Source organism: Schistocerca cancellata, chromosome 6 (genome assembly GCF_023864275.1).
Source record: "Schistocerca cancellata isolate TAMUIC-IGC-003103 chromosome 6, iqSchCanc2.1, whole genome shotgun sequence".
Classification (NCBI taxonomy): Eukaryota; Metazoa; Arthropoda; class Insecta; order Orthoptera; family Acrididae; genus Schistocerca; species Schistocerca cancellata.
Window position 1 is genome coordinate 394,266,223 of NC_064631.1, and position 12,795 is coordinate 394,279,017.

At 42.1% G+C, this 12,795-nt stretch overlaps 1 protein-coding gene across 1 annotated transcript in view; it reads left to right on the top strand.

Annotated features, from left to right (window-relative positions):
- LOC126191216 (uncharacterized) overlaps positions 1–12,795 on the top strand; it is a 169,440-nt gene that overhangs the window by 69,585 nt on the left and 87,060 nt on the right. Inside the window, exon 2 of the mRNA XM_049932018.1 lies at positions 5,898–6,038. Coding sequence (XP_049787975.1) covers positions 5,898–6,038 — 141 coding nt within the window. The remainder of the gene's footprint in view (positions 1–5,897; positions 6,039–12,795) is intronic.

A 12,795-nucleotide genomic window follows, 5' to 3' on the forward strand; every position in this document is an offset into this window, starting at 1 on the left:
CAAACACAAATATTTAAACAAGCCCAAATGAGTATTTACTACGCACACTTTTTGAGATTCTTCATCGAGCGGTATTTGAAGATACGCATTGCGCAAATCAATTTTTGAAAAGTAGTGACCAGCACCTAATTTGTCCATGAGATCCTCTGGGCTTGGCAATGGATAAGTATCAATGACAGCTTGTTTGTTGACTGTGGACTCAGAGGTCTGGGGAGCAAAACCAGTGGACTTGCCCATTGACTAGCTGATGTGGGTGTAATAACTCTGTTACCTTGCAATTCTTAAAAAGTTTAGCATCGACTTTGTTCCGTAAAGCAATGGGAACAGTTCTGGCCCAGCAAAATTTGGGCTGGGCATTGTCTTTCAGAGTAATATGTCCAACAAAATTGTTGGCTTTGCCTAAGGCTTCTGAAAAGAGTTCTCAGAATTCTTTAGCAAGCCAGCTACACTGTCTTTTGCATTGAATGCAGACACTGACAACACATTGTCCTGAATGTTAAAGCCAAACAAATCCAAAGAATCAAGACCAAATATGTTGTCACACTTGCATGATTGGAGAACTGTAAACATCACTGTTCACATATGCAAGTGACGCATAGCAGGCAAAGTACATGTTCTGAGAACGGGAATGTCTTGTCCTTTATAAGCCATTAGTTGCATGCTAGTTTGAGACAGGTGTGGAGAGCCTAACTGTTTATATGTGTGATGATTGAGCAATGTGGAAGAGGTACCCATGTTCAACTGAAATTTTCCACAAAGAAGCAAATGAACAAAATGTTTGTTTGACTGGCATATCACTGAAGAAACTGCACACCTGCCTTTGCAGACTTGGAATATACTGCATTAACAGCATGTGCCTTGTGACTAGATTTTTGTGAGTGGTCTGAATTCTTATGTTTGTTCCATTGTGAACATACAGACTGTACATGTCCTTTCCTACCACAAGCATAACACTAAGCTTGTCAGGAGGGGCAGTCTTGGCATTCTTGCCATGTACAACAGCGAGGGCAAGACTTAATTCTGTTCGCCTGTGTGACTGCCAGTTTAGCAAACTGCTTACGTGGCATGAAAGGTTGTTTAATCGGCGTGACTAGTGCATGCCACAAGGGCAGAATGGGGCGGTCGCAAGCAAGGGGTCGCAACCCGGCAAATAGCTTGCTGCTCAGATGTATGAGCTGACAAGGCACCGGAATCGTACTGATCTACGAGGTACATTCAAGTTCTAAGGCTTCCGATTTTTTTTCTCCGGACTGGAAAGAGACAGAAACATGCGCATTGTTTTAAAATGTGGCCGCGTTCATTGTCAATACGTCCCAGAGATGGCAGCACCGTACGGCAGATGGAATTTTACCGCCAGCGACGAGAATGAGAACTGTTTTAAATACTTAAAATGCCGACGTTTTCCTTACTTGAACAGCGTGCAATCATTCGTTTTCTGAATTTGCATGGTGTGAAACCAATTGAAATTCATCGACAGTTGGAGGAGACATGTGGTGATGGAGTTATGGATGTGTCGAAAGTGCGTTCGTGGGTGCGACAGTTTAATGAAGGCAGAACATTGCGTGACAACAAACCGAAACAAACTCGGGCTCGCACAAGCTGGTCTGACGACATGATCGAGAAAGTGGAGAGAATTGTTTTGGGGGATCGCCGAATGACTGTTGAATAGATCGCTTCCAGAGTTGGCATTTCTGTGGGTTCTGTGCACACAATCCTGCATGACGACCTGAAAATGCGAAAAGTGTCATCCAGGTGGGTGCCACGAATGCTGACGGACGACCACATGGCTGCCCGTGTGGCATGTTGCCAAGCAATGTTTACACGCAACGACAGCATGAATGGGACTTTCTTTTCATCGGTTGTGACAATGGATGAGACGTGGATGCCATTTTTCAATCCAGAAACAAAGCGCCAGTCAGCTCAATGGAAGCACACAGATTCACTGCCACCAAAAAAATTTCGGATAATCGCCAGTGCTGAAAAAATGATGGTGTCCATGTTCTGGGACAGCGAGGGCATAATCTGTACCCATTGCGTTCCAAAGGGCACTACGGTAACAGGTGCATCCTACGAAAATGTTTTGAAGAACAAATTCCTTCCTGCACTGCAACAAAAACGTCCGGGAAGGGCTGCATGTGTGCTGTTTCACCAAGACAACGCACCCGCACATCGAGCTAACGTTACGCAACAGTTTCTTTGTGATAACGACTTTGAAGTGATTCCTCATGCTCCCTACTCACCTGATCTGGCTCCTAGTGACTTTTGGCTTTTTCCAACAATGAAAGACACTCTCCGTGGCCGCACATTCACCAGCCGTGCTGCTATTGTCTCAGCGATTTTCCAGTGGTCAAAACAGACTCCTAAAGAAGCCTTCGCCGCTGCCATGGAATCATGGCATCAGCATTGTGAAAAACGTGTACTTATGCAGGGCGATTACGTCGAGAAGTAACGCCAGTTTCATCGATTTCGGGTGAGTAGTTAATTAGAAAAAAAATCGGAGGCCTTAGAACTTGAATGCACCTCGTAGTATTTGCGATACTTGCTGAAATTATGAATTGGACTGTTTCAAGATTTGTTCTCTGAGTTTGATATCAGGCACATTGTGCACCATTGCATCATGCAACATAACATCTGAATATAAAGCACTGCAAGCACATTTGAATTTGCATTTCCTTGTCATACCCTACAAATCTGTTACCCACTCGCGATAAGTTTGTTCTAATGCAATGAAAGATTTGATACCTAGCTGCTACCACACTCACTTGTTGGTCATAATAGTTGGTTAGTGAAGAGATAACACTGTCATATGCAAGTTCACTCAGAGAGGCATTAGGAAAGAGTTTTTGAATTAATCTAACACTGCACTTCCTACCATTGATAATAGATAGGGAAGTTTCGCAGTACCTGGTACATTGTGAGTGATGAGATGTGATTCAAACTGTGCTAACCACTTGATCCAGTCCTCTTCCTGGTCACAAAACTGTCAAAAAGGTGGTGTATCAGCTGTAGTAGGTGGTGCTGGCTCTATGGGGCGCAGTGTTGGCCAGTAGCTGCTGCACCGTGTTGAGTAGTGCTGAGATCTGCTGCATGTGAAACTGAAACATCTGCATTAGCTGTGTAGCATCTAATGTGTGCAGCTGTGGAACCTGAGCAGGGGTTGGCACAGGTAGGGTGGCCATGTTGGAAGACACAAATGTAACAAATAGATAAAAAATGTAAAAAGAAATTTTCTGCAATGCCCACCTAAAAACACAAATTAGCAAAAACAAGAAACTGTTAATGCAATAAGCGCCCCTACAAAGTAAAGACAAGAGAGAACTAAGGCACCAGCACAGCATAAATGAAAACTTCGTGGCCGTCGGGCACTGGGTTCGGAGGATTCTCGTCCCAGGTGTTGGGTCTTGCCCACTCATCTCGTATAGGGTGCCTAAGGGATGCTGCATTCTCAAAATGATATACAAGAATTCAAGCAAATAACATTAGTAGTTTTATTTCTATAAAGCAGACTTACAATACTTAATTTTAATGTACAAAGGTGTCGCAAGCAATGGGTGACATGCAACATAAATCCGAGTCCTGGCTTGCACAAGGTTCAAACAAGCAATGGATATGGATCACTAAAAATCTGACATTGTAGCACTCTCTGCCAGGCCATGCTAATAGTCCTCTAATGTCTGGCTGAGGCTGGCAAGAGTGGCGCTTCTATTCACTTCTTGCAGAGGTCGCTCCTGGCACAGCGCGATCCTCGTCAGCGGGCTATTGGCCAATGTTTCCTCACCACCTTCTCAGTTCTTGCATTCTTCCTCTTCGTTGCAGTGCTTGTGGTTATGCCACAACACCAATTCCATCACTAATTGCATAGTTAAATAGAAATTGTGTGTCCAAGTTGCAATAATGAATAATTGGCTTTCGAGCCATGTGAGGGGAGGCAACATTTCTAAAATAGGAAAAGCTGTAGTGAACAATTACCATCCCTCTCTGGTAAAATCATATTATTAGTGGACAAATGGTAATTATGTCTTTCTACATCTACATCTACATCTACATTTATACTCTGCAAGCCACCCAATGGTGTGTGGCGGAGGGCACTTTATGTGCCACTGTCATTACCCCTCTTTTCTGTTCCAGTCGCGTATGGTTTGCGGGAAGAATGACTGTCTGAAAGCCTCTGTGTGCACTCAAATCTCTCTAATTTTACATTCGTGATCTCCTCGAGAGGTATAAGTAGAGGGAAGCAATATATTCAATACCTCATCCAGAAACGCACCCTCTCAAAACCTGGGGAGCAAGCTACATCGTGATGCAGAGTGCCTTTCTTGCAGAGTCTGCCACTTGAGTTTGCTAAACATCTCCGTAACGCTATCACGGTTACCAAATAACCCTGTGACGAAACGCACCGCTCTTCTTTGGATCTTCCCTATCTCCTCCGTCAACCCGATTTGGTACGGATCCCACACTGATGAGCAATACTCAAGTATAGGTCGAATGAGTGTTTTGTAAGCCACCTCCTTTGTTGATGGACTACATTTTCTAAGGACTCTCCCAATGAATCTCAACCTGGTACCCGCCTTACCAACAATTAATTTTATGTGATCATTCCACTTCAAATTGTTCCGCACGCATACTCCCAGATATTTTACAGAAGTAACTGCTACCAGTGTTTGTTCTGCTATCATATAATCGTACAATAAAGGATCCTTCTTTCTATGTATTCACAATACATTACATTTATGCATGTTAAGGGTCAGTTGCCACTCCCTGCACCAAGTGCTTATCCGCTGCAGATCTTCCTGCATTTCGCTACAATTTTCTAATGCTGCAACTTCTCTGTATACTACATTATCACCCGTGAAAAGCCGCATGGAACTTACAACACTATCTACTAGGTCATTTATATATATTGTGAACTGTTATTGAAACTGTGGAGCTCCATAGGCATTGGCAACTGACAACTAACGGAAAAGTTCAGTGAATCCTGCAGTGTACTGAGCTCCAAAGAAAATCAAATGGTGTAAGCACATGTTCTAATGATTTTAGAATAACAAAAAGATTAATATCTGGCCGATATAAATAAACCTGTGCTGGGGCTGAGTGATAATTAGCTACTTTTTCAATAAGCTTTATTTTCTGATTTATTTAACTGGTGGACATTGGTGTCCTTATCGAAAGACAATGGTGAACAAATACCCTTCAGTGATTGCTGGAACGATGGAAGTTGGTGAGTAACATTTTCTTGGGATTCTTCCAGGCTATTAACCCATGTAGTATGCATTGTAATTGGTGAGTGTGTTCTCTAGGGAGGATAGGATCATTCGGCATGGTAATGTGTACCACATCCAGCTAGAAGTGTCTGTAGATGGTTGGAAATGCACATTCAAAAAAAGAAAGTCTTTATCTAGCCTCTAAATTCACCACATTTTAACATAATAGACTATGTGGATAATTATCTCGTTTCTCATTTTCACTGAATGAACTCTCTACAACACCACTTTCAACAGTGTGATGCAATGCAGACAACATGGCTTCATATACCCAAGAAGATCTAGCAGCCCTTAACTGAGCCCCTTCCAGCTAATTTAGATGCTGCTTGCACAACTGCCTAATGTTACTCTCTTTACCAATAGGTGCTCATAATTAAGAGAGTCAGCAGTGATATGATTCTCCATGTGATATGATGCACCTACAACTCATAATTGTTGCACAGTAAACAAGGTACTACTGCAGTTAGCTTGCAAACTGTAGAGCACACTCACAGCATGTAATACGTGTAATACAATTGCTAATACTATATTTTATGGTGTTAATAGATGTAGAAATTTTGATATTGTCAGTCTACATATAATTTAGACTGATTATGATTAACTGATTATAATTAACTGATATCCTCTCTGTTCCAGCAATATTTGAGGCTGTAGTCCATTTTAATAGAACAGGAGATACTGCAGCTGAGCTCCATGAGTTTGAAACTAATGGATCCACAACTGTTTATTCTGTTACACCAAATTATGATGGAGAAGTAACCAGCACGGAACATGATGGTATGTATTTACGATTTGAATAAAAGCTGAAACTCAAAAAGGAAAAACTAGTTGAAAGTAATCTAACCATTCATAAATCAAACAATGGAAAATCCATGATCGAACATAACACTATGATGAAAAGGAAAGTTGCTACTCACCATATAGCAGAGATGCTGAGTTGCACATATGCACAACAAAAAATACTGTCACAAATACATAAAGCTTTCAGCCAATAAGGCTTTCATCAAAAATATCACACACACACACACACACACACACACACACACACATGCATAAATCATGTTCCATACACCTCATCATAAGGTAGTGTCTTCAGCAATGCATAAGTCAGAATATGAATTAAAAGTGGGAACTATGATGTACAAAATATGCATGGTCTAGGCACCATACATTCAATAGTACACTCATTACAAGAGGAAATTATGACATGTAATGTAGTTTGTTATCCAGAGATGGATTAAAATTATTCATTCCATTGGTTCATCCTCATAACACTATGACCTAAGCACAGATGTTGCCCCTTCACCTTAGCTGGCAGCCTTCCATCCTGTGTTTCAACAGTTGGGTGCAAGGAAATGGAGCAGCAGTGTATTCTGCCATAGCATTTCACATGCTGACATCTTTAATTTGTTCTTTATGGCTCAGTTTCACCCAGTTCCCATATTCCCTGAAGCCTTGTAGAATGACACTGCACTCCATTACCTCTGCAGGGGAGAAAAGATTACTGGATATCTAGATTTGTTTAGCTGTTAGGTATGTGTACTACATAACTAAGATAGCATGTAGAGCATCAGAGTAGACGGGGAATTACATATATCTCGTCTGCTCTAGTGCCCTTGAGATTATACATGACTGCAAAGTCATATAATAAACATGTAATAAATTGTATGTTTGTCATGAAGAACTGTCACTTGATACTAAGTGGCAGCTCAACCATTTGGCTCAGGTTCTGGGAATAGGGCTAGCACTGCCTAATCCCCTCATATTCACCAATTTCTGTGATTTTAAGATGCAGAGATCTACATAAATTAATTGAAATTGACACAAACTGTTGGCACTAAAGAGAATTACTGCAGCTCACCCAGTTAATGAGGAATTATGGGTGCTAATTTGCAGGATAAGTGATGGAACTGAAATAATGAATTTTGCCATGAACAATGAGTTTTGTGCCTAGTTTCCCATCACAGGCACTTTTCAGTTAATCAGTGATGCAAATAATATCTCACTCAAAATGGACCTTTGGGGGAAACCAGTGAGCTACTGCACATTGTAACTTGGATGCAAAACACAATCAAGAATGTTAATATGACTTAATTACACTGCGACATTCACGCCAACCACTATAATATACACTGAACACAATAAGAAAAGGCAAATGTTTGCAAGCAGTAATAACATGATAACTGAGCACAAGCATAGTATGGCAGGGTTTAAATAGGCACTTGCCCATGGCAGGCTTTATTGGAAGTACACAGTATTGCTCTTTCGCGGCATGCTTTCAAGTGTGCACACATTACCTCATTCCTCTTCCCTTGGGGAACAGATTGGATTTGTGAGATGTCCATGGTGTCTTCTCTGCAAGGCTCTGACTGTGGTGACTTGCTGATACTGGGGTGTATGGTTGAAACTACTAGGAGTGTTAGCAGCATCACAGTCTGCCTTTTGTGGCAACCCGTACTGTAGGAAGGATGATATCAGCATGAGCTCCATCATGTCGACATCAGGTCTAGGACCTGGTGGTGGTGGCTCCATTGCAGTTGGTGGCTGAGGTAGAGGAGATGGCTCCAGAGTGGAGGGTGGCTGCACCGGTAGTGGTAGTGGTACAGGAGGAGCTACACCAGATTCATTCACTTGTGATGGGGGACCCCTTGCATGTTGTGGCAGGGCCCAGCTGCATCAGGTGATCCATCAAGCAAGGCAGACTGGTGTGGTGATGTTGATGTCCTGGCCTGGGTTGTCCTGTCGTCCACGCACAGGTGCAACTGGTCATAATGATGGGCACAGAGGCCTTCCTCCATACAGACATTGCAGAGACAGTGGACACCACATCAGGAGATGACAGCAGGAATCCATTTAGGGCAATGACCAAATCTGCATTCCTAGACAACCATCCAAGACTGGAAAAGGGATGATGGCTGCATGTGTTGACATCCTTGGCTGTGTGGCAGGAGATGCAGGAACATCTGGGGTTGACGCCCATGGAGCAGTTCGGCAGGGCTGTTGTTGCCGATTGGCATGAACTGATAGGAAGACAGAAATTGATCCAAGGCAACATCGGGGACCAAGTCACATACTTTTTTCATTTGCATTTTGAATGTTCTAACCAACCTTTCAGCCTCACCATTGGGCTGTGGCTGGAAGGGCAAGCCAAAATGTGGTGAATACCATGGCACTGCAGAAAAGGGAAACTCATGAGACACAAACTGACAGCTGTTACCAGAGACCAATGTTGCCAGAAGTCCTTCTGAGGAGAAAATTTTCGACAGGGCTGTGACAGTGGCAGAGGCTGAAGCTGATGGGCAACAAACAACATAGGGAACTGAGAGAAGGCATCAATCATCATTAGCCGGTGTACATTAAGGAAAGGACAAGCAGAATCAATGTGGAGGTGGTCCCAGGCCTGTAAAGGTTGCGGCAACAGAGGCAATATTGTCTGCAGGGCAGCTTGCTGCTACGCATATTGAGAATGTGTGTAACAAAATGAGTGATGTCGCTGTCAAAACCAGGCGCAAAAACATGATGGTGGGCTAACACTTTGGTGCATGAGACTCCCCAGTGATCAGCGTGAAGCAATTGCAGGATCTCCAAATGGAGAGCTGAGGGAACCACTATGCAAGGAGCCGAATAGTCTGTAACAAGCAGTAGAACTCCATCAATGATAAAGAAATGATGCTGAAACACATAGTAGTTACAGAGGGGGTCGGATTCCCATAATGGAGGTGCCTCAGGGCAGCCATGTTGTACGCAATGTATGACTTTCTGCAAAATCAGATCAGTAGCAGTAGCCTGTGTGACCCGAGCACTGGTGATTGGAAAACCATCAACAGTTTGTTGACTGCATTCATCAACATGGAAACAGAGTAACTCCTCCCAATCAAAAACTAGGTCTGGACCAGCTGGAAGGTAGGAAAGTATGTCAGCATCATATGTTTAGCTGTTGGTTGGAAGGGAATCTCATAGTTGTACTGAGAGAGCAACTGTGCCCAACATTGGAGGCTTTGTCTGGCAACAATGCTGAGGTGTTAAATAGCAAAACTAATGGCTTATGATCTGTGATGAGATGGAATTTTACACCCCTTAGGGAAACATGAAACTTCTTTAAGACCTAAACAATGGTGAGGGCTCCTTTTTTTATTTGTGAATGCCTAGTCCAAGCTGAATTAAACATCTTTGATGTGTATGCAATAGGCCACTTGGGCCATGTGAATATTTATGAGCTAACACTGCCCTTAGCCCATGCTGGGATGCATTTGTTGCTAACACTAAATGTGGACCCGGTCGATAGGTTATGAGGCAAGATGCAGATTGTAACATAGACTTCAGCTTGGAAAACGCCATTTCGCAAGTCAGCAACCAGTGGAAAGATGTCCCCTTATGCAGCAAGGCATGTAATTGTTATACAACCAATGAAGCCCCAGGCAAAAACTGATGATAATAAGCAATCTTACCTAAAAAGACATTGAGTTCCTTGACCAATGTAGGATGTGGAAGAGCCACAACAGCAGAGACATTCTGACAAAGGGGTTTGATACCAGCACTAGAGACTTCAAATCTAAGATAAACAATAGATGACTGAAAGAAGCATCACTTTTCCAAATTGCATTTTAACCCAGTGGCCTGTAACAGCACGAGCCGTTGAGAGTCGGCATCAATGGGAAGTGCAAAAATGCATCGGACAGGTCGATCTTGGAGAAAAACTAACCACCAGCAAGCTTAGGCAAAAGTTCATCAGGGCCTGGAAAGGCATACATGTCAATGATAGACTGAGCATTGACAGAAACTTTGAAATCACCGCAAAGGTTCCAGTGGCTTCTTGACAATGAGCAAGGGGGTAGTCCATTTGCTAGATGCAATTGATAGGACAAACCCAGAGGCCATGGGGCAGTCAAGCTCTGTCTTGACTTGGACACAAAGCACCAAAAGAAATGGGGTTTGCCCGCTGAATATTTCATAGCGATGTGGGCTTTGAAACTATTGGCACAAGTCAAACCCACAGAAAGCAGGGTGAAAAATTCAGAGCATAGAGTTGAGTTGTGTAGAAAGCACTTGATCAGAGATGAGATTAACTTCATCAGAAATAGTAAACCCGAAAAGGTTAAAGGCATCCAAACCACACAAATTTTCAGTGCATGCATTCTTCACCACCAGAAAAGGCAGCAATTACACCGCAGATTTACGTCTGACAAACAGCAGGGTGGGGTTGGGAAGGTGGCGGTGTGGGGGGGGGGGGGGGGGTGAGGGGGGGAAGAAGGTTCAATTTCTGCAACCTCACACCATAGTTCAGCCTGGGTACCTGCACACCTCAAAACCACAAATGATTTTGCAATAGTCAGAGAGGAAAAAATTTTCACATTGAAGGGCCACTCACAAACCTCACAATCGGGGGCCAACCAAATGATTGCATCATGAACCATTTGGTCAGATATGACTCCTTATGTACATCAGTGACAAAGTGACAGAGCAGCTTAAACTGTGAAGCTCAGCAAACAAAGTCATATAGGAATGTTCCAGTTTCTTGCAACACTGACAGAACTCAACTCAAGTGGCAATGACATGCATCCATTTACAGCAGTATTTCAAAAGAAGATGGCACACATTTTTATCAAAAGAGAAAGAAGACAAATCCTGCAGGGGGACCAGATGGAAAAGGAGTTGATACATGTGAGCTGATAACTAAGACAAAAATAAAACATGGCATAAGTTAGCATCAGCCAATCCAAATGCATGAAAATGTTGCCACAATTGTTTTTCTTAGACTTCTCATTCTTTGACAGACTCATTGTAAGCTGGAAACAGTGGGGGATAAATGACCTAGGGTAGTGACAAGCAAAACAGATGGTGCTAGGGGTGATGTGGCAGGTGATGTAGGTTGAGATGGACCTGAACTAGCCAAAATAGAGGCAAGCATTTGCAAAACCTGGGTTTGAATGTGTTGTGCTGTGGTGAACGCCTTCTGCTGTTGACTAAGGTGCTGCAAAGCCACAAAAACCCCTTGCTGATCAACCAGCAGGCATAAAAACTCAGCAGTAGTAGCATCAGACATTATAGATGCAACGGAGAACCAACCAGAGCTGAAAACCACACAGAGAACAATCCCACATTCATCATCACTTGTGTTGTAACTTGGGCACACAACACAACCAAGAATGTTAATACAACTTGGACTGGGGCATGTACGCCAATCACCATACCATACACTGAACACAATAAGATAAGGCAAATGTATGCAAGAAGTAATAACATGATAACTGAGCACAAGCGTAGGGTGGCAGTATTTAAACAGACACTCACCTATAATGTGCACTCTTGGAAGTTCACAGTACTGCTCTTTCACAATGCACTCTCACAGATTACAACACACTGCTAATGCAAGTGGCTTTCGAGTGTGCATGCATTGCTTCACTGCAAATGGTCACATATAACATGACCAATATGGTGCCTGAAAAGATATTTAAACAGGTAACACCTTATGAAAATGGGGAGCTGTTCACAAAATAATCATTTATGAAATTCACAAAAGGTAGTATGCTTCCAAGCAGTATGTGCACTCTCTCCACATTGAGACCAATACCTAATAAGTGTCACCTGTTAAGGAAGACCTATTGTATAGTTGCCTCAACTATAGTCTGGATAGAATTAGACAAATGACATGAAACTGCACTGAAAGTGATTAAGAAGCCTTTTGATTTCTATAACCCAGGTTAGATTCTGGTTCAGCACATGCTGTAAAGTCTATAGGGGAGGAATAGGAACAGTGAGACACTAAAATTGAGAATCAAGTTACACTTTCTAAAACAATTTATTAGCATAATATCCTATGATAACAACCTATGATATGCTTAAGTATAAGTGAGTGGTACAATTATATTTTATAGTACCTTTCTTGATTTAAAAAAATTGAAAATGAAAATGTTTCACTGTACCCATGAATTTTTACTTGCGGGAACCGTGAGCCAGTGTCTCAAATCCTAGCGAACATCATAAGAATCAAAATTTATCTTAAATGAAAGAGCAGACTATTGTTGTTTTGTCTTGCCATGTCTTGTGGAAGGGGTCAGCAACAACAATTACATACATTTTTTGTCAATGTAAGAAATATCAGTAAGTGGAGGCATCACAAATTTATTGTCTTGTTTCAAAACTTTTCCTAAGAAATATCACTTCACACTCAGATGACTCATCAACAACTCTAAGCATTTTACCTACAAAGCATAATTTCTTTTTTATCTCAAACTCTACTAAAACAAAACCACTTGACTTTGTGAGTGCTCTGTCTTCAGAGTTAACAAGTTCTGGCTCTAGGAACAGATGTGATAAAACACAATTCTCAGTATCTGAAGAATTTTGCAAAATTAATTCAGTTTTGTTATAATCACTATCATCATCTAGAAATAATGCTTGTTTTGATTTAGGTCTCTTAATACCTTTTGGTTTTCATTTCATTTGCAGTTCATTCCTTTCTAGTGTGCCCATTGGAACCATTGTTTTTCCTTTAAGTTGCCATTGAGAGTAATTTTTTCTTGGTTTACCCTTT